The 23,445-nt window shown below is 34.4% G+C and overlaps 1 protein-coding gene across 3 annotated transcripts in view; it reads right to left on the bottom strand.

The window, feature by feature from the left end:
* The window catches only part of EEA1 (early endosome antigen 1), a 120,195-nt gene that overhangs the window by 10,927 nt on the left and 85,823 nt on the right, over positions 1-23,445 (bottom strand). For all 3 annotated transcript variants that reach the window (XM_059186508.1, XM_059186507.1, XM_059186509.1), the window contains 6 exons: positions 22,861-23,016; positions 20,976-21,115; positions 15,985-16,315; positions 14,357-14,458; positions 12,379-12,573; positions 4,709-4,891 (listed from right to left, as the gene is read on the bottom strand). In XM_059186508.1, coding sequence (XP_059042491.1) covers positions 4,709-4,891; positions 12,379-12,573; positions 14,357-14,458; positions 15,985-16,315; positions 20,976-21,115; positions 22,861-23,016 — 1,107 coding nt within the window. The remainder of the gene's footprint in view (positions 1-4,708; positions 4,892-12,378; positions 12,574-14,356; positions 14,459-15,984; positions 16,316-20,975; positions 21,116-22,860; positions 23,017-23,445) is intronic.

The raw sequence follows: 23,445 nt of genomic DNA on the forward strand, positions 1-23,445 counted from the left end.
CCTTATTTAAGGAGTTCTCAAGCTTCCTGAAAGAGAAAGTTTATTCCTTACAAATAAATCCAGTTCAGAAGTCTTTCTGATATAAATGAAATTTCGATTTCCAATGGCTTCTAGTGAACACTAAAAACTCTCAGGCTCCTTTTTCAAAAATCTTAAAGTCATGAGTCCTTCACTAACCAAGTAGCTAACCATTAATTGAGTGTACTCCTAAGGTAGACAGGGAGGTAAAAGATAGTGCTTAACTTAAAGAATTTCACTCTGTAGCCTGAAAACCAGAACCAGTATGTAAAATGGAAGCTGTATGTGCTAGGAGAGCATTTGCCATGAATCAAATGAACAGAAAAACAATGAACTCTATCTAGAATGTGTTTACAGAAGGCTCCATGGTACATGTGGGAACTGGCATAAGCATCACAAAGGGATTTCAAGTAAAAATAACAAAATCTGACAAAGCCTAGCCCCTACAGTTTATAGCAATTGTCAGTCAACAGAGGTCCTGATCTAACACTAAAGAATACCAAGGCTTGAGGCTCGCTAGAGCCTGTAGTTAACAATCTTTACCCAAAAGAATTCCAAAGTGCCCATGGTATAAATAACATCCAATAAAATTTTAAATGCCCCAAAACCCAGTGACTAAATGTTTAAGATCAAGCTAAAAATTTTCACTATTCTTTTCAGAAGATGCCGAGACATGTTGCTCTGTCTTGTCTCTGAATATTCATCTCTGCCATTCAGTGATAACACTGCCATGCATTTATCTTTCTTGTTGAAGGCCACATTATTTTCATCTGTTCAGCATCTCTTCCCTTAGGGAACTCCCCCTCCCACTGAATAGTTTTGTGGACCTATCATTAAGCCATTTACTCCCACAAATCCCTGAGTAGATCACCTACCAACCTTGACCCTGAATACCACAATCACAGTAGTGTAGCTGAAAGGAATTTCTGCAGTGTTCTGTGGTAGCTACTGTTCTTGTCTGCCCAACAATTTTTCCTTTCTTCTTTCAAAATAAAACTTAAAATTTTATTACTTCTTCTTGATCCCTGATTAAATGACATAAGAATGGTAAAGGCTAAAGGTTTATATTTAACTCTAAACTTATTATCCTAGAATTTTTGCTTCACAAAATTTAAATTAAATTCCACTTCTACCTTCCTTCAACAGTAAAGACTAGCATACAGCATAGCCAATTAATTTGAAATATCGTCAACAAACATCAGTATTTCACAAACAATCCAGCAGATGGGGCTAAAGGCATAGATCAGGCAGCCTGTCTTCCACTCCACAGGTGTCTTGAAGTACACAATCAACCCACAGATGGCAGTCTAGACTCAGGTAGGTGTCATGTTACAAAGTTCTCAACCTCTCCCTTCTCATTTCTATGCAATAAGATCCTAAAACATTCTTGACGCAGAAAGAAAGAAAGAAAGAAAGAAAGAAAGAAAGAAAGAAAGAAAGAAAGAAAGAAAGAAAGAAAGAAAGAAAAGAAAGAAAAGAAAGAGAGAAAGAGAGAAAGAGAGAGAGAAAGAGAGAAAGAGAGAAAGAAAGAAAAGCTAATAACCATCTCTTATTCTGGTCCATAAGTATCATTTGAAGTTCTCTAGGAATATTTTTTTTAAACTTCCTATGTAATTCAGATACTTTGGGAAGCATGAATAATAGAATTAAGCAATATTCTATTTTATATTTAAAAATCCTGGTGAAATAATGATAAAAGAGTAAAGGGCTATGAATCAGAAGAACTGAGATTTAATCATGGTTCTGTTACTGGGCAGCTCTAGGACTGTCACAAACCACACCAGACCTCAGTCTCATCTGCAAAATGATGCTTTGGAATAGAGGATCTATCCATGCCTCTTAACAGTTGAGAAACTCCTCAGCAGCCTTATCCCTATGCCTTTCTCTTCTTGTCCAAACATATGAATTTTTCTTTCAACATATAAAATTATTAGTAGCTGATGTAATTTTCAAACATAATAAAAATAGCTGTTAGTTTAAAGAATATTGACCTAAGAGATCTAAGTCCTGTCACCATGTCATGCTTTGGGGTAAATAAGATATCTGCCTGAAAAAAACAAAAACAGAAACAGTGATTTCTATAGGACTTATGCAATCAATCCTTAAGCTTCATCTCCTTGATCAGCTGAACATCCTTCTAATTCATCCACATTCTCCTCCATACTGTTACTGCCCAGGCCACCATCACGTGTACATGGACTCTGCCTAGTGTCCTCTCCACTCTCCACACTCAGCCCTGCTGCTCCACAATGCATTCCTTATCCTCCACCAGTCACTGGCCTAACCTACAGATCCAAGCATAGCTATTCTGTGGTCCCTACTGCCTTTAGGATAAAGTCCAAACTCTTCTACAGACCTTCCCTGACTTTCAATAACGTTACAAAGAAAAAAATACCAATAATATAAAGCTACTTAGAGAGTACAGCAAGTTAAGACTTTCTAAACATCAGATGGTATTTTTTTCTTGTAACAACTCAGCACTAGGAAAATCCTTTGACCCAAGTTTCCTATTTCTTTGTCAAATCATTAATTACCACTGGTTCCTTCAATTCCCTTGTGGCCTATCTGTATTCAGTCCTCTGGTTTCACCCAGTCTCCCTCATTCATCTTTTCTGCTCCATCTTCTTGAATTTTAAGCCCAGTCTAATCAATTAACACCTTGATTAATGGAATTTATGGAGAAAGGGAGATAGCCTCTTAATTAATCTCCCTAGCTAATTTACCCAGAACCAATCCAAGCTGTCTATAAACCTCTTTCAGGTTAAGCTGTCCATTTCTTCATTTTATTCCTTTGCTTGTACTTTGCGTTTCCACCCCCATCCCAAATATAAAGTTCAATCATCCTTGCTAGGCATCTAAGATACTTCATGATTTGATCCCAGTCTTTTTTAACTTAACCTCCAAACCCACAACAGCATGCTAGCCTCCTGGCTCTGCTCATCTCCACTGCAGCACCTTTTCTCAAATGTGCCAGAGTTAAATAACCTTTCTTAGGACTCTCTATATATTCAAATATAACCTTGAGAACCTGTTCAAATTTTACCTCCTTCTTAAAGCCTTCCCTATAACAGCTTATGGTAACATATAGACATACTATATTTATACATATTATATATAAATATCCTGTGATTATCAACAATTTTTCAATAATGTACTTTAAATTAAACAAAAAAAAAAACAAACAGGACTTAGATCTCTTAGGTCAATATTCTTTAAACTAACAGCTATCTTTATTATGTTTGTATTTCACCATGACAAAAAGAGAAAGAAAGAGAGACAACTAGCTGGACCATCTGGGAGATGTTCCATTTACCTTAGAGAACTCATACCTTAATGCTACATAAAAATTATCCTTTTCCCACATCCTTCATTTTAATAAACATGATACTTTAATCAAATAGTACTGTCAAGAACAAGGTTTCCATATATGTTTAGGTTATTAAGTTTACTTTGAGCTAAAATCTCCTAATTTTAATCATTAGACATTCTGGTAGTCTTGGGAAGTTGACCAATATATAAAGCTAAAGTCGATACTGCCTGACAACCAACAGTAAAATTGCTTACATTTTCAAAAATCCTTAGACTTTACTAATGAAGTCCTTTTTATTTTTTTATATTTTTAAAATTAAATTATTTAACATCTAATACCACTATTGGTACATCCTTAGATTTTTCTAATAGAGTCCTTTTTATTTTTTTTTTATTTTTTAAATTAAATTAATTAACATATAATATAATATTGGTTTCAGAAGTACAGGTCTGTGATTTATCAGTCTTATATGATACCTAGTGCTCATTAAATCACATGCCCTTCTTGATGTCCATCATCCAGTTACCCCATCCCTCCAACCTCCTCCCCTTTAGCAATCCTCGGTTTGTTTCCTATGATTAAGTCTCTTATGGTGTGTCTCCCACTCTGGTTTCATCTTATTTTATTTTTTCCTCTCTTCCCCTATGACTGTTTTGTTTCTTCAATTCCATATATCAGTGAGATCATATGGTAACTGGCTCTCCCTGTTTGGCTTATTTCACTTAGCATAATACCCTCTAGTTCCATCCACGGTGTTGTAAATGTCAAGATTTCATTTTCTGATGGCTGAGTGGTATTCCATTGTATACATATACCACATCTTCTTTATCCATTCAGCTGTTGATGGATATTTGGGCTCTTTCCATAGTTCAATTATTGTGGACACTGCTGTTATACACACTGGCGTGCAGGTGCCCCTTCAAATCACATTTGTATCTTTGGGGTAAATACTCAGTAGTGCAATTGCTGGGTCATGGGGAACCTCCATACTGTTTTCCAGAGTGGCTGCACCACTTGCATTCCCACCAACGGTGTACATCCTCACCGCCCATCAAACAGCAGTCCTTCTTAAAAATTACCTTTTTACATAAAGACAGCGAAGTCTTTAGATAAGCCTAAAATATAGCAGTTACCATACTTCCAAATTATTTTACTGTTACAGATGTTATTTTTAAATTGCCTATATTTACATATATATGTTGTAATAACATAAAACAATTTAATTTTTAAAAAGCATGTAACTCCAAAAATAATAATTTAATAGAAAACAATCATGATATTCCATAAATACTAACATTCCCTTGCCATCTGGACTCAAACAGTCATATAATGAATGTCTATAAACAACCTACTCCATTTTTGTAATATATTTTACTATACCTTAAGATCTTGCCTGGTGGCAAGAAGCTCAGATTCCTTCCCATAGAAGTCAGACTGAAGCTGTTTTAGATTTTCCTGACTTTTTTCATAGGTATTTTGTAACACTGACATTTTCTCTTTCTCTGCTGCAAGTTCCCGGGCTGCTTGTGTTGACTGCTGTTGTAGTTTACTCTCAAGTTCTGTCTGAAACATACAATAGTCATTTAGAACAGTTGCATATAGAAAACCAGTTACAAATATAAAATGAAATCTACACAACTAAGAAGATTCCCGAGTACAAGTTTCGTAGTATTTATGCCTGAAAATTCTTCTTTAATAAAGAGTAACTCACTTACCTTATAGTTACAAACTTAAAGATGTACAAAATACAAAATCCAGCAAGTCCCAATTTAAAAACAAAAAATAAAAAAGCATTAAATACAGAAAAAAAGCATTTCACTGGGAAGTATCGATATCTCAGGAGACTGAGTAACAGCCACATTCTGACAGAAGATGCAGTGTTAGATGCTTTAGAAGACATAATTTTAAGGTTGAACTAATGGAAATTTCCATGTGAAAGAAGTAAAAAAGTCCTTATTGTATTAAAGTACATCATATCTACTCCTTGAAATTCCAGAATAACTTGGGAAATTTCTACAGGTCATCTTTATTAACAGCAAGGCAGAAAAGGGAAATCTTGCAAAGGTCTGACTCCTCCAAACTCTAAACTTGTCTTTAGTCTTTAAGAAGACTCAGGAGATAAGTACAAATTATGACATAGTATGAAAATAAGCACTTGGCTTTTAAAGTAAATACACAACTTCAATGCAACTTCTGTTGAAATGCCCAATGAACCCTTGCTCCACAACCCAACATTCATGTCCTAGTGTACCTCTTACTTAACCTCCCAGCAGTACTTGAAATAGCTGATATGTTCCCTCCTAGAAACATTTTTCAACCTGGTTTCCAGGGCACCTTGTATATTAGGCTCTCCACCTATCTCATTGATCATTCCTTCTTTAAATCTTTTACTAGCTCCTCTTCTTTTGTTTGATCTCTAAATATTCTAGGACCACAGGATTCTGTCCTGTCCTCCTTTTATTCTATAAACAGTCTCTTTCTAGAAGATCTCAACTACACTCATGGCTTTAAATATCATTTATTTACAGTTGACTCCTGAACTATGTCTCTAGCCCCAACCTCTCTGCCTGAACTCAGGGCTCATTATCATCAAGTACTTCCCTGATGTCTCTACTTCAATGACTGACAGACATCTATCTCAAGTAGAACTCTGGATTCCTGACACTGCTCATCAAAAAGCTGCTACTTTCCCCCCATAAATATGATCATCTACCCACCTGCACAAGCCACAAACATAGAATTATTCTTGATTCCTCTTTCCATTGTCTCTCATCATCTAACCTATTAGCAAGTCCCGATGACTCAGCTTCCAAAATATATTCCCAACCATCCACTCCTAAAACTTTAGTTCATACTATCACCATGTACTGCCTGGACTACTGCCAACAATTTTTCATTGCCTTCTCTGCTTGCTCCTTTATCTCCCCATAATCAGACTGCAGTCTGAATTTGAGCAGTCTCTGCTCAAAATTCCCCAACTGATTCTAACTATCCTTAGAACAAAGTATATCATTCTCTACTGTCTTATAATCTATATATTTGCATGTATATGCTTTGGCCCCTGTCTACTTCTCTGAGCTCATTTCACATTCTTCTTCTTCTCTCCCACTATACTTAATCTATATTGGTCTTCTGTTTTTGGAAAATACTAAGCTAGCTCTCTAGTTTAAGGTCTTCATACTAGCTGTCTCCCTGGAACTTTGTACAAATAGCTCTTGACTTTCATGTATCAACTCAAATCTCTTCAGAGAGGTTTCTTTGATCACCCAGCCTTTAGTAGGACTCTGTGCTATCACTGGCTTTCACATCACCCTGTCTAATTTCTTCCCCAAGAAAGTGTAAGCTCCATGAGAACAGGTTCCTTGTCTTTTCGTGGCTTATACCTCCAACACCTAAAATTGTGCCACAGCATAAAACAGGTGTCTTGTAATACTTCTTAAATGAATGAATGACAAACAGATTGGAAGTGGAAAAGCCTGCGATGACTATTAAGAAGCCATTGTAATAGCCTGTATAGGAGAACAAAATAGCCTGGACTAAGACCGTGGCCCTAGGAAATGAGAAAAGGGGATGCATTCAAGAGAGCGAGGAGGCAGACTGACAGGAGGTCGTGTTAATACCTATGGAGGAAATGGGGTTTGACCTCCCTATATGTTATCTCATTAACATCCCATGTCACCTCCTTTTCATTTCCTCTAGTTTAGATTCTTCATGATGAAGAATTCCTGAACATCTTTTTTCACCTTGAAGACTATACTGGTCTTACATATTTTCTTTTATAGAATACTACTTCTTTGCTTTAACATTTTCCCCCCAAAATCTAGTTTTCTTTCTCTTTAACATCTCCATGGCTCTCAACTAAGCCCTCTGCAAAGTCTCAGTAATGACCATAAAGGCCTTTGGGCTCATATTTGGGCCTTCATTATCTTTACTCTGACAGACTGATTGATTCATTCATTTATAACAATTATTGGCTGGCTTATTTATCAAAAGATCAATGGAACAGAATAGAAAGCCCAGAAATAGACCCTCAACTCTATGGTCAACTAATCTTCGACAAAGCAGGAAAGAATGTCCAATGGAAAAAAGATAGCTCTTCAACAAATGGTGCTGGGAAAATTGGACAGCCACATGCAGAAAAATGAAATTGGACCATTTCCTTACACCACACACGAAAATAGACTCAAAATGGATGAAGGACCTCAATGTGAGAAAGGAATCCATCAAAATCCTTGAGGAGAACACAGGCAGCAACCTCTTTGACCTCAGCCGCAGCAACATCTTCCTAGGAACATCGCCAAAGGCAAGGGAAGCAAGGGCAAAAATGAACTATTGGGATTTCATCAAGATCAAAAGCTTTTGCACAGCAAAGGAAACAGTTAACAAAACCAAAAGTCAACTGATAGAATGGGAGAAGATATTTGCAAACGACATATCAGATAAAGGGCTAGTGTCCAAAATCTATAAAGAACTTAGCAAACTCAACACCCAAAGAACAAATAATCCAATCAAGAAATGGACAGAAGACAGAAACAGATATTTCTGCAAAGAAGACATCCAGATGGCCAACAGATACATGAAAAACTGCTCCATATCATTCAGCATCAGGGAAATACAAATCAAAACCACAATGAGATATCACCTCACACCAGTCAGAATGGCTAAAATCAACAAGTCAGGAAATGACAGATGCTGGCGAGGATGCGGAGAAAGGGGAACCCTCCTACACTGTTGATGGGAATGCAAGCTGGTACAGCCACTCTGGAAAACAGCATGGAGGTTCCTCAAAATGTTGAAAATAGAACTGCCCTATGACCCAGCAATTGCACTACTGGGTATTTACCCTAAAGATACAAACATAGCGATCCGAAGGGGCATGTGCACCCGAATGTTTATAGCAGCAATGTCTACAATAGCCAAACCATGGAAAGAACCTAGATGTCCATCAACAGATGAATGGATAAAGAAGATGTGGTATACTATGTGGTATACTATGCAGCCATCAAAAGAAATGAAACCTTGCCATTTGTGACAACGTGGATGGAACTGGAGGGTATCATGCTTAGCGAAATAAGTCAAGCAGAGAAAGACAACTATCATATGGTCTCCCTGATATGAGGAAGTGGAGATGCAACATGGAAGAATAAATGAAACAAGATGGGATTGGGAGGGAAACAAACCATAAGTGACTCTTAATCTCACAAAACAAACTGAGGGTTGCTGGGGGGAGGGAGGTTGGGAGAAGAGGGGTGGGGTTATGGACATTGGGGAGGGTATGTGCTATGGTGAGTGCTGTGAAGTGTGTAAACCTGGCGATTCACAGACCTGTACCCCTGGGGATAAAAATATATATGTTTATTAAAAAATTAAAAATTAAAAAAAAAAGACACAGTTCTCCAACTTTGAGGAACTCAAATATATTAGTGGGGAATTTAAAAAAAAAAAAAAAGGATCAATGCAACAGTTTGATAATTGTTTTAATAGAAGTAAACCCAAACTTCCAAAGCAGAATATAGGAGGGTCAGTCATTTACAATTCACCTTTCACAAACTGACCAGTTTTTGCTCTAAAGTGGGTCTGATCACATTCCTCCCTTCTTAAAAATCTTTAATACTCCAATATTAAAATTTTATAGTGGAAACAATGACAATATCTACTATAATCGGACTTCATCCAGTTCTGTTGCCTTATCCCTCCCCTCACTTCTCCATTCACCATGCACTCCAACAGCTCATGTTCTATAACAATATTTTCTAAGTCTTAGAAACATTGCTAATATTGTTTTAACTCCTGAAACGTCTAATTTACTTTTTTAAACTTTCAAAATTATAATCATCTCCAAAAGCCCAATTAAAATGCTAACTCCCTAGAAAGCCAGTCAAAATTTCCATTAAGTTCTATTTTTGCATATTTCTGTTTAAGTTCTTATTTCATTCTCCCTTATACATTATTTTTTTTCTTTATATACCTACATCCTCATTAAATTATAAGCTCCTTGAGAGTTGGGGGCCCTATCCTGTTCATTCTGTATTCCCACAATAGATTTCTTTTATTTTTTTTCCCACAATAGATTTCAAATAAAGTTGGTGCAGGGCCCACTGACTTACTTGCAAGATCCTACTTGCAGGATCCTTGATCAGTGGCTCCCAAACAATCATATATATCCAATGTGTGTGTGTGTGTGTGTGTGTGTGTGTGTATGAATGTGTGTGATATAAGTGCATATACATACGTATCTATATCCATTTAAACATTATATTTGTTTTTCCTGTTTCATTGTGGGCCAGTGAGTGTCACAGACCATCACCGAAGAGTTGACCATGCACATCGACACACTTAGATCACAGTTTGTTATACTTCCATATAACAGCCAATAAATATTTTACTTCTATATTGCACTGGGCACAGTACTGCATATTTTAACCTTTTTCTCAATCTTTACAACAACTCTACAACTCCATTTTATTTAGCTGAGAAAGATGACTCCCCCATGACCATAAACCTAAAGTGTATCACATGAAATTTAAATTCAGATCTGCCTAGCTCCAAAATTTACCCTGCTTTCCATGTTACAGTGCTCCTCAACAAAACCAAATTATACTTGCCTTTCAATGATTCTCTAGTTACTCTAAACTCAAAGTCTAATTCTGATTTTGACTAATTTTGATTTGACTAACCTGGGAGGCTTAGTCGGTTAAGCGTCTGCCTTTGGCTCAGGTTATTATCCCAAGGTCCTGGGATCAAGCCCTGCATCAGGCTCCCTACTTAGTGGAGAGTGTGCTTCTGCTTCTGCCTCTGCCCCTCCCCTCCACTCAGGTTCTCTCTCTGGCTCTCACTCTCTCTCTCAAATAAATAAAATATTTTTTTAAAAATGTAATTTATAGCAACTGGTTACCCAACAACACTCCCCAAAATACTATCCTTCCCAAGTTTAAAAAGTATGCTCCTTATCTTAGCATCCATATACTAACATAAATTAAGTAGAGCCATTTCTGAATGTTTGTGGATTTGAAACCCAAATCCACAATGTGATGGTACTTGGAGGTGGGATGTTTAGGAGGCCATTAGGTCATGGGATACAGCCCTCATGAATCAGTAATTAGGGATTAGTATCCATAGAAGAAGAAACATAAGAGATATAATCTCTCTCTCTCAGCCATATGAAGATACAGCAAAAAAGCATCTGTCTAGGGGCGCCTGGGTGGCTCAGTGGGTTAAGTCTCTGCCTTCAGCTCAGGTCATGATCTCAGGGTCCTGGGATAGACCTCCACATTGGGCTCTCTGCTCACCAGGGAAGCCTGCTTCCCCTTCTCTCTCTGCCTACATCTCTGCCTACTTGTGATCTCTCTCTCTCTCTCTCTCTGTCAAGTAAATAAATAAAATCTTTAAAAAAAAAATAAGTTATACTTAAAAAAAAAAAAAAAAAGAAAGCATTGTCTATAAGCCAGGATATGGATCCTTACCAGACACCAAATATGCCTGTGTCTTTATTTTTTATTTATTTTTTTGTCCTTATATTGGACTTCCCAGCCTACAGAACTGTGAGAAATAAACAGTTACTGTTTAAGCCACCAAGTCTATGGTATTTTTGTTATAGCAATCCAAACTAAGACAACTACCAATAAAAACATTTCCTTTAAAATCTCATAATTCTTTTAAGATCTCATAATACTTTTTTTTAAGATCTCATAATTCTTAAGGTGTCTAATAAATTCATGCAAAGTATGGTCAATATACATTAATCATAAATCTAAAATAAATCCTATTGTAACTAATAATTTAATTAAGAAGAAAATGTGCTAAAATAGTTGGGCTTTATTTTTTTTTAATTTATAAAACTATTATGCTATAAAAATGAAGATCTGGGGAATACCTGGATATGAGGACAATAAATTTGGGGGAAAATAATTACTTCAAGATATCAAAGCATACAACAGAATATGTATTGTGATAATTACATCCTACCTTATGATTATATATAACACCAAAATGCAAATTTGTCTACTCTTGAGTTATTAGAAAATTACTCTTTTGTAAAGTGACACAGTTATAGTTATACAGTGGTCAACATAAAATACCTAATTGAAAGGTTAAATTTTTTTCTCTAGTACTGTGATAACTAACTCTTAATGACATGTTTTGATTGTTCTACATAAAAGAGATTTCACTTCTCAGGACATCTGGGTGGCTCGGTCAGTTAAGCACCTGACTCTTAATTCTGGCTCAGGTCAAGCTCTCAGTGTTGTGAGACAGGGTTATGTGATGGAGTCCACAGCAGGCTCCATGCTCAGTGGGGAGTCTGCTTGAGATTCTTTCCCTCTGCCCCTCTCCGGAACACCCCCACCCCACTCTTTCACACACACACACACACACACACACACACACACTCTTTCTCTAGTAAATCAGTAAATCTTTAAAAAAAAAAAAATATTTCACTTCTCTCTTCTCTGTTGACCAAATGACATGCAATAGTAGTGAAAGTTCTTTTTGTTCAAATATTAAGTACAATCCATTTGTCAATCTGTACAGACAAGTATTAAAATATATTTAAGAATAAAAAATAGATGCTTAATAATAAATTAGAATCATTTAGAAATGAAAACCATTAAGATGTAACTTAGAATATCAGACAATTGTAACAATTGTAACAAACCTACACTCCTGAATTTCTTTAATACATACCATTTTGTGGTTTTTGCTCTTATCTTCCCTTAATATGGATCATTTATTTTTAAAATCCTTTAAAATTTTCTAATGCCCTAGAAATGTACAAATTATTCCCATAACATTAAGTGTTACATTAGTGTATAAAAAGGTAATTTTATGTCTATCAGATGATTAATTTTAAGTAAAGATTATCTAAAAACATGGTTAGTGAATGGAAATCCAGACTTATATATTTAATTACATAATTAAAATACTTAGAAAAATTACTTAGAAGAATTTTGAGCATATAAATTTTTGTTTGTTGCAACTCATCTGTGTTATCACATTATCTTAACTGCAAAGATTTTCTTCCCATAAAAAGTAAACAAATACCATATTACTACCTTCTGTGAAATAGCAATTTTAACTTCTCCTTGAAGTGCATCAATTTGCTTTTTCTTCTGTTCAGTCAATTGTTTTAGCTCATTTATGTTCCCCTGAAGTTGCTGTTCTTCTTTTTCCTTTTGTTTTAAAGTATTCTGGGCCTGTACAACTTGTCCCTGCACTGAACTGAGTTCCACTTTCAAATGATGAGAAGTCTAAGAGAAAATAAAATCTGTTTAGCATTCATCATTCAAGCAAGACACATTTACTGGGTACCTTCTACATGCCAGGCACAACTCTAGGTAGAAAGTACTAAGTCTGGCGGCCACAGGTGATAAGTAGTAAGCCAAAAAATAAAAAATTAAAAAAATAATAAAAAATAAAAACAAAAATCCCTGTCATCAAACAGAGTTCATAACTGATGCTATTCACTATTAGATAACATGCTGGATTAATCTTTAATATTTGTTTGATCTTACCTTCCTTTCTATCTTATAAATATGTGTTCGGATAGAGCTTGTAAATGAGCTAGACTAGTATTACCTTGTATCACAGAAAACAGGAATATTAGTATCAATCTTTGGACTGCTGGAATGTCTACTGTCTTTCAAGAATAGTCTCAAAATGCTAACTTAGCCCACTGGCCATGGTTAATCAGAAAGAATAGCTCCATATTTACTCTGATAGAACTAAAATCACTTTTGGCAAATATGTTTAGGATCTATCTGATGACATTAAACTATCCCATGCAATAGTTTCCTCATTTAGAGATCTGGGGTATGTTGTGCTACTACCATGTTTTTATAATCTACTACGATATATTTCTGTTCAAAATATAGAAGTCACACTGAGGTTCTTCTGTGGCCAATGTGAACTACAATGATCTCCAGTCCTTCCAGCCAAAGTCATGTTTTCATGTTTTATGCATATTTCATTATGAACCTAACTTGAGCAGTTGACCATATTCAAAGTTACTTCTGAAAAGTTTCACCACTACATATGGTTGCTTCAGCCTATCTCCAACTTTTATGCAAAACAGGAGTCAGGCAGTGAAACAATGATGATGACTATAATATGATAACCAATGATAAAATGATAGCTAACATCTGAGCATTTATTTTATTCTGTTATAATGGTTCCAAACACTTTGAAATATATTAACCCAATTTTCTCCTAACATAATCCTACAGCATAGATTCTCTTATTAGTCCCATTTTACTGCTGAGGAAATGGGAGCATGGAGAGATTAAGTAATCTGCCTAAAACAAGGCAAGACAGCATACCTAGCAAATAGCACAACCAGTATATAAATCTGGACAATGGATTCAGAGCTCGAGCACTAAGCCACCATAATTTTGCCACTTAATGACCGGCATCTAAAACACAAGTGGTCTCCTTTCAAGCAACAACCAGACTACAATCACATTAAGGACTTCCCAAGACTAGTTTTGCTGCTTTATCAAATCAGATCTCTATAGAAACACTACATGCCTGGACTGTTAGAGGTACGTCTTCAGAGAATAACAACTATATTTTATAACCATTTATTTACTCATTTGCTTGTTTATTTTAGATGGAGAGTAATAAAAGCATTAACCACAGAAAATCTGTTGTTATGCAATGTTAACATACCATTAAATATAAATGTCCATGAAATAAAGAGCTGTTAAAATATTATTTCTACGGAAAGCCTATCAGGTATTTTTCTCAATCATAATAATGTTCCTTAATCTAAATTATCTAGTTATAACTCTATAGTAAATTGGCCCAATTAACTTTATTAATTGTAATCCTTTATTTTGGGTCTTTTATTATAAACTAGCTTAAATCTTTTTAGCAGCAGGTAGAATATAAACGACAAATTTAAACTATTTTTTTGTGATCCATCACATTACAGAGACATAAACCTCCTTTGACTTAAGTATCAGTGTGAAATTTTGAAAATACAGACCTTATTATTCTTCACATATTTTACATTACAGAAAAAAAAAATCTTACCTGCTTCTCTTTTTCGAGTGACTTTTTCAGTTCACTCTGTTCTTTAAGTGCGTTCTCCATCTGTACTTGAAGCTGATGCTTTAATTCTTTGCAAGTGTTTTCCTAAAAAATATAAAAACTACATTATACAGAAGATATTTGTAGTAAGTTTAAGAAGTTTGGTTTATATGCTTAGTAAGATCCACACATGGAAATACACTAGAATCATTGATGGGTTAGCATGGGATAGAATCATCCATTTGAGTTATAAAACAGCCAAAGATTAGAGCAATAAAGGTAGACAGATGGAAAAAGGTTAAAAGCTTCTATCATCAACCAGCAGGAGAACACTTTGGAAACCACATTTTTAGGTCACACAATTAATTACAATTAATTAACTTGTCATGCCATTTTAAAAGTAGAATAACAAAAGAGGCGCCTGGCTGGTTCAGCTGGCAGAGACTGCGACTCCTGATCTTAGGGTCCTGAGTTTGAGCCCCATGTTGGGCGTGGAGCTACTTTTTTAAAAAAGCTCGTAAAAGCAGAATGACAATCGTCAAGAAAATGGAAAAAAGGAAATTTTTGTAAAATGTATTAAACAATAAATAAAATAAAGAACAATCACATATTATTATATATATGATTTATATTACATATATATTTATATATACGATATATAAATATATTTAAATTCTTATAAATATAGAATAATCACAACTTAAGAGGGAAGATGTACAGATAGGAGATGTTTTCTCCAAACAGAAAGGAACATAAAAGTAACATGCTAATATTATATATTTTTTGTGCCACTGAACATTTTCACTGACCTTCATATTGCTACATGCTGTAACATGTAACATGCTGTTAGAGATGTTATTCTGGATTAAAATCTTTCTTTCTTTCTTTCTTTCTTTCTTTTTCAGATTTATTTATTTATATGAGAGAGAGAGAAAGAGTATGCATGAGCAGGGGAAAGGGCAGAGGGAGAGAAACTCAAGCAGACTCCACACTGAGCCAGACACAGGGCTTGATTCCAGGACCTTGAGATCATGACCTGAGCCAAAATCAGGAAATCAGATGCTTAACCAACTAAGCCACCCAGGCATCCTATGGGTTAAAATATTTCTGAGAATACATTCCCCATTTAGCATTTTCTGAAACTGTGTGACTTTTATTTCATATAGTTTAAATATGTTTTATGGTAACTCTAAGATATGACATTATCTAGAGTTGTAGAACATTCAGAACATTTAGAACAACTTGGAAAGTTTATAATACCAGAATTAAAAGTCATCAGGATCCTCTGATTTTTTTTCTGGTTTTTTTTTTCAGGCAAGAGAATAATGCTTGAACCAGCAGCTACATTCTCTATGAAAATGTCTTGATGCAGCACTCTCTCCCAAACCCAACATCATACCAACAATAGACAAAAACTGTATATTCCAACTAAAAGTGTCCTTGGCCTCTGGAAATTTTATACACAAACACCAATATCTTTTTCTCAGGTTAAGAAATCCCAATTCCTTTTCTCATAAGAATTACTTGAAATCATTTAAATGTGGGATAAAAAGTCAACAGTGGGTTAAGCAGAAAAACCAGTACATTTTAGATAAAAATTACTTCTACCTAAGTAAACATAAACAACTAACCAAATCTAATATAGCAGCTTTTCCTTTCTGATTTTCCTTTTCAAATTCACTTTTGGAGTTCTTCAAAGAATCAGAAACTTTTGATAGATTCTCTTTTGTTGCAGAAAGCTCTGTCATTAGAGTTTCTTTCTCCATCTTCACTTTTTGTAGTTCTGCTGCTGCTGTTTGAATTTTGTTATTTAATTCCTTGTGCTGCATCTTTGTATCCTGACTTAAATTTTCAATTTCTTGTTTAAGGATTTTTTTTTCTTCCTCTTGCTTAGTAAGCATTTGTTTAATATTTTCAAGGGCTTCAGATTTTTTCTGAAGATCCAACTTCATACTGGATACTCTAAATATTTAAGAAACAAATTTTTAAATTAATGCATAATTTACAATTCCTAATTTAGCATTAAAAATTAATAATTATTATTTTAAATTAATAATTGAGTTTTAAAACTTTCTTGTGTAGCTCAGAAGTAAAAATAATAATGTCATAAAACAACACAACTGAAAACACCTTAAATCTGATCTGATCATTTGACAGATAAAAATGATTTTCTTTAAGTCAAATCCAGTCTCATCTATTGCAATGGATGTCCCCCCAAATTGTACACATATCTGACCCTCAAGTCTACAACAGCCAGAAAAGGTTTTCCATGTACCTTAAAGAACTTATTCATTGTGTTAGCCCCCATGCATACAGAGCACTTTGCCGCTTACCTTGAAAACATAAAACACATTATTTATTTTCTAGATATTAAACTTTAAAATATGATTAATGTAGGAAAAAATAAAGTAAAAAAGAAATATTTCACTTCAAACCGAAAGAAAGACAAAAGATTTATTTTAATTCTAGATCTTAGCAGATTATACAAGAGACTTGTTATCATTTGTGCCTTAAATGTAAGTTTTCTACACCTAAATGAATAAAGAAATGAAGAATACAAGAATAAAGAAATGAAGATACAGCTTTAAGAAAGTTAAAAACTTTTACTGTTTTGACAAAATGAAATTATGCACCAAAAAAATGCCACATATTAAAGATCAACCATTTTTAAAGTGAAAATAAAACCAGATGCAAAGTAACATTTCTTGAATGCATACTATTTCTGATGTACTTTATCATCATTATAAATTTAATAATATGTTAAAGAGAGGTTGCTAAAAGATGTACCAGCCACATATTTGAAGTTGGGTATTTATGCAATACCAGAATTATACAAAAAGTATAGAATAAGAAACCTACTCAATCGTATTGTAATAGAGTTGTCTGGTGACAGATGGTAGCTACCATTATGGTGAGCATAGAAGAAAATATAGAGGTCTTAAATCACTTTGTTGTACAGCTAAAACTAAAGTAACATTGTGTATCAACCATATTCAAACAAACAACAAAAAAAACCCTATTTTTTAAAACACTATCAACCACCTTGACTAACTAAAACTTAGAACACTTACCAACAGAGAATATACCTATGTGCACATGGAAAAATTAACCAAGGTAAACCATACACTGGGCAATAAATAAGACAGTTTTAAAAGTCCAAATTTTATAGAGCATGTTCTCTGTTCACAATGGAATTAAATTAAAAGTTAGTAACAACTATCTAGAAAAGCTCCAAATATCTGGAAAGTAAACAACATACTTCTAAATACTCCAAGTATCGGGCTCCTGGGTGGCTCAGTTGATCAAGCAACTGCCTTTACCTCGGGTCATCATCTTGGAGTCCGGGTATCAAGTCCCACATTGGTCTCCCTGCTCAGCAGGGAGTCTGCTTCTCCCTCTGACCTCTCCCCTCTCATGCTCTCTCTCTCTCAAATAAATAAAATAAAATAAATCTTTAAAATAAATGTATAAATAAAGAGGGGTGCCTGGGTGGCTCAGTGGGTTAAAGCCTCTGCCTTTGGCTCAGGTCATGGTCCCAGGGTCCTGGGATCGAGCCCCATATTGGGCTCTCTGCTCAACAGGGAGCCTGCTTCCCCCTCTCTCTCTGCCTCCCTCTCTGTCTATTTGTGATCTCTCTCTGTCAAATAAATAAATAAAATCTCTAAAAAAAAATAAAATTTATAAACAAAGAAATAAAGAAATACTCCTTGTATCAAAGAAAAAGATCACAAAGGATATTATGGTAATGAAAATACATTTTAAGATGAGAGCTAGAAGGAGCGCTGGATGCACAGATGTAAGAGGGCCTTGAAAAAGGGGAAACCTTGCCCTGTTTTTTTGGCTGATACCTGGAATCAGGGGTAGGGTTTAGTGAAACACTGGATGTGTTTACCCAGCCTTTTTTTCATAGTTGGTACAGTAGAAATGCAAGATATTACATTAAAATGTTTCCATAAAGTATATAGGCAAAAAAAGACTTTAGTATTAAAAGGTTTTCCTACTTCAATATGATATAGAAGCCTCTGCATGAGTTCTGAACCATGAGATTAGAACATGGAGTAGAAATGGGCCCATTTACTTTGAACCCATTAGAAATGGAAAGAACCTTTGTGCCCACAGGGGCCTTGGGAAGAAGAACAAGAACCAGCTCAGAGGTGATCTTCATGGACTGACGATTGGGTTCTAAAAGTGACAAATTACTCAGTGGGTGATATAAGAGTATATACGTGCTCCCCAAACTATGATGTTAACAGTGGGAAGGAACACCATTTAAGGTATATAATGCACCTCTATACCCTCAAATTCAAAGTATCAGGACTTACTTCACTATATGTGAAAACAAGAAATTTTTCTCATCACTCCCAAACAAGGGGAAAATCACGAAGGTGTCAAACAACTTAATTATCATCAATCTGATGGATTTTATTTCATTTCCCTCAGGGGTACCTCTCCAGGCTCTCAGTTTCCATCTTTATTACTGAGAGTCAAAAAAACCCTCATACCTTTGACACAGATCAAGTCTGTCAACTCAGTCAGAGAAGTCTATTCGCCATTTAAGGGAAAGTCTACTGAAATGTGACTGGTCACAACCCCTCCCTTGAAAAAATCCAGGTAAATGGAGTGGAACTGATTTTTTCCATCAAAATTCTGGTGAGTTATGTGTCCACTGCAGATTTTATGGTAAGACCCAATGGAAGCATCAACATCAAGAACAAGCTAAGAAAGAGACTAATTCTACCTTAGAAATGAACAAAAGATGCCCCATCTCAGCACTTTTATGAATATATGAGGTATGTCTGGAGGTAGATACCCCTCTGCCACTAAGGACATCAAAAATTTCTTCTATCAATTCATCTTTTAGCTCCTAATATCTTCTAAACTAATTCACCCCTATACTCAGAGCTATCATAAATAGGCCCATTAAGCACTTAGTACAAATGGGAAAAGACAATCTTCCTCAAGGTAATTTATTCCATCTGTTAAAAATTGTCATATTGAACTGATTTTACTGGACTACAACATGTAATTACCATCTGCAGAAACCTGGCAAAATACGAAGAGGATGAGTAACTATGAAAATGCTTCCCTTCCTCTCTCTCTGCCTGCCTCTCTGCCTACTTGTGATCTCTGTCTGACAAATAAATAAATAAAATCTTTACAAGAAAATGGTACAGCCATTTTGGGAAAAGGTTTGGCAGTTTTTCATACAGTTAAACATGTATCTGCCCCACCACCATCACCCTGAACTTTCACAAAAACGCTTATTTAAGAATACTGATAGCATCTTTATTCTTAACAGGCAAAAACTGCAAACAACCAAAAAAATATCACCCAAAAAAGATAAACAAATTATAATATATTCATTCAGTGGAACAATATTTATTCAACTACATGGATGAATTTAAAAAATAGTATGTTAAGTGAAAAAAAGGCAGTTACAAAAAAGAACATACTGCATAATTTAATTTCAAAAACACATAACAGCAATCTATGGAGACCGAAATTAGAACTGTCTTGTCTACAAGGTATTGACTAGGACACCTGAGAAAACTCCACGGGTAATAAAAATGTTGTGGGGGAAGGGGGTGCATTTTATTGCTTATATACTTTTAGTAAGTATATACTTACTAAAACTCAAATTGTACATGTAAGATCTGTGCATTTAATGGTATATAAATTTTACTTCAATAATTTTTAAAAAGGTACACTGAGGGGCGCCTGGGTGGCTCAGTGGGTTAAGCTGCTGCCTTCGGCTCAGGTCATGATCTCAGGGTCCTGGGATCGAGTCCCGCATCGGGCTCTCTGCTTGGCAGGGAGCCTGCTTCCCTCTCTCTCTCTCTCTCTCTGCCTGCCTCTCCATCTACTTGTGATTTCTCTCTGTCAAATAAATAAATAAAATCTTAAAAAAATAAATAAATAAAAATAAAAAAATAAAAAAATAAAAAGGTACACTGATTCTAGGGTTTCCCTTGTGCTCATTAATATGTTAAGATACATCACAAAGCTAAAACAGATCATTTCTTATAAGAAAGTATACATTCCCTACTTGATATAGTCTCTCAAAGTAGAAGCCCATTTGCTTCTTGGCTGATATTAGAAATACTCCTCTATTTGTTACTTTTACATTTATTTATTCAAATAAATGAACAACTCAAAACAATTGCTTTAACTCAGATAAATGAGTACCATACTACTGTTGAAAAGAGACCGGATGACCCAGATTTTCAGTCCTTTCTAGTGAAGCTAAATTTAACCCTATTATGATGGCTTTATTTTTCATTCATTGATATAAACAGAGTTTATAGAATCAACATAAACATAAAATAAATCTTTTTTTTTTTTAAAGATTTTATTTATTATTTATTTGACAGAGAGAGAAATCACAAGTAGGCGGAGAGTCAGGCAGAGAGAGAGAGAGAAGCAGGCTCCCGCTGAGCAAAGAGCCCGATGCGGGGCTCGATCCCCAGGACACCGAGATCATGACCCGAGCCGAAGGCAGTGGCTTAATCCACTGGGCCACCCAGGCGCCCCATAAAATAAATCTTTAAGCCCTGCAATAGCAAAATTGAAAGCATAATATTTTAATAGTTTATAATCCCTCCCTTAAAGTAGTTTAGCTTACATTTCTTTCTCCATTTCAAGTTGTTTACTCAATTCTGTGGCTCTAAGCTCTAAATCTGTATTCAGCTGTCTTTGCAGTTGTAGATCCTGCAAAGCTTGTTCCTTGCTTCCTTTAACTTCAAGAGTATCCACTTCTAGTTTCTATGGAAGAAATATGATAGAGTAACCATTTTAATGTCAATAATTATCCATCTATTATTAAATATAACATTTTTGTTTATACTTAAATTGGTATTGACATAACACACAATAATAACCATAAAATATTTATGTTATAATAAAAAACATTTTCCATTCTGAAGCCATTACTGAATAAAGGAACTATTTATTTTGGAATCTTTCAAAGGAACTACCACAGGCTTTATAAATGACAGGTAGTCACTAAGTATCTACCTTTAAAAATTAACTCTAAAAAAGAGAATAAACTTAAAATAATTATGTCTATTACTTGAAAAAAAGTTTTAACTCAAGTGTGAAAAGACAAGATAACAGGTTCACATGTGGGTCCACTTAAAATATATTATCCTTTATAGCAGTGAACAACACTGATGTAATTAATTGTAAATATTCATTCAAAACGAAAATGGAGTTATCATGTCATCCTTCTTGTTACATTTGTTGACCCTAAATATAAAGTCAATTGAATTCTTGGTTTAAAGATTCTTGTTCTTTATTGCATAGTTTCTGTCTCATACACATACATATCATACATATAACTGTGTATACTTTTACAAATTTACAAAATCAAGCTGTTGAGTGTAAAGTTTAAGTATCAATGAGCAATACATTTTCTTATAGAGTTGTAATAATTTTGACCCTAAGTATTTTATAAACCAATCTAGGTACTGTGGCTCTTATTCAACACTTACACTGGATATTGGATATAACTATAAAATTCTGTAACAAATAACTAAATAAAACACATGAAATACTTCCTAAAATAATTACCAAATGTTAAAGATCTGATAATCACAAGAGACACTACTTGTTCTAAATAACTGTTTTTAAAAGATATCCAAGAGAATTCTCATTAGATGCTTTTCAGTAAAATGGTCTCTCTGTTCTTTTCAAACATTACAAAAAGTAATTTGTCATTATTATTATCACTGGCCATAAAAAAAAGAAAAAGAAACCCATAAACAGATTTGTATACATACAACAATCTTCCATGTTGTATTGGTGTTGATAACACATATATATTCAATAGGTCTACAGAAGTGTTTCATCTGATTGAGAAGGTATAGCATAATATATACATACACACACACATAAATTTGAGAAATATTTGTTTAATTGAAAGTAGATCCCATTTAAAGGACAAAGGACTCACATCAAATCCTCTTCTGATAGGTCTAGTCATTTAACCCCTTTAGTAAATCAACATTTTCACTTGGAATTGTGTAAAAGTAAGAAGCAATTTACTACAGAATAAACTTATTATCAAACTAAAAACAAAATGCAAAGGGTATAAATGTAAAGTTTAAAGAAGGAAGAAGTCTGTCATATGTATATATATATTGGAATAAGGAAGTAAGGAGATGAGAATGATGGAACGCAAGAGGCTTCATAACAACAACAACAGAATGATAAATTCCTTATAATTACAGAGTAGATTCCTGGTTCATTGTTTCTTTGAAATAGTTACACATTACAAAGGAAACCACTATACATGTTAAAACTGCTATTTGTAAAAGCCACCCATTAATGAAGAAATAAAATTAAAGATGGAATTCAAAATTAAGACCTGAAAAATTATATGTAATTTCATGTTTTATACGACAACTTTACCCTTGTTTGCAAACTTAAGATCCTCAATTCCTTCTATGTTATCAGTTTCCATTACTACAGCAGAAAATATAGGTTAATTCAGTATCTTTTATACTAACCTTAATTTGACCTTCTAATTCTTCATTTTTTTGTTCTAAAGAGAGGTGTTTCTCTTTATATTCTTTAAGGTGACTTTCCAACTGACTGCAATGTTCTTGCTTATCCTGCAACTTTGCAGTGACCTGATCCAACTGAGTACTGATCTTATTTAACTCCTATAAAAAAAGTACAATTGAAGAAAACTTTGTAAGGTTTATTTTATTGTATGCCTAAATGTTTCATCAAAGTAAAATTGAAAATTCTAATTTTATTTAAGAAACTATTGTAGTAAGACTAGAAAGAAGTCTAATGATGAATCAGAGGTTATATTTATCAGTACAAAGGACCTGAACTGAGACTGTACACAGCATGAGATACTAAGTTTATATGCATAACCGCTCAATAACTTTTTCTAGGAAGAGTTATTTTAGGAGCCAAAAGATACAACAGAATATTAAATAGGCCAATTATAAAATAACACTTTTATATTATAAATGTTTTCAATGTTCAAGATGCCATTTCAAAAAATAACATTTAAAAACAGTGACCACATCTATGAACTTGTTCATTTGTAGATTCTAAAAGCACTGAAAGAACAAAATACA

This window comes from Mustela lutreola, chromosome 8, assembly GCF_030435805.1.
Source record: "Mustela lutreola isolate mMusLut2 chromosome 8, mMusLut2.pri, whole genome shotgun sequence".
In the NCBI taxonomy this organism is placed as follows: Eukaryota; Metazoa; Chordata; class Mammalia; order Carnivora; family Mustelidae; genus Mustela; species Mustela lutreola.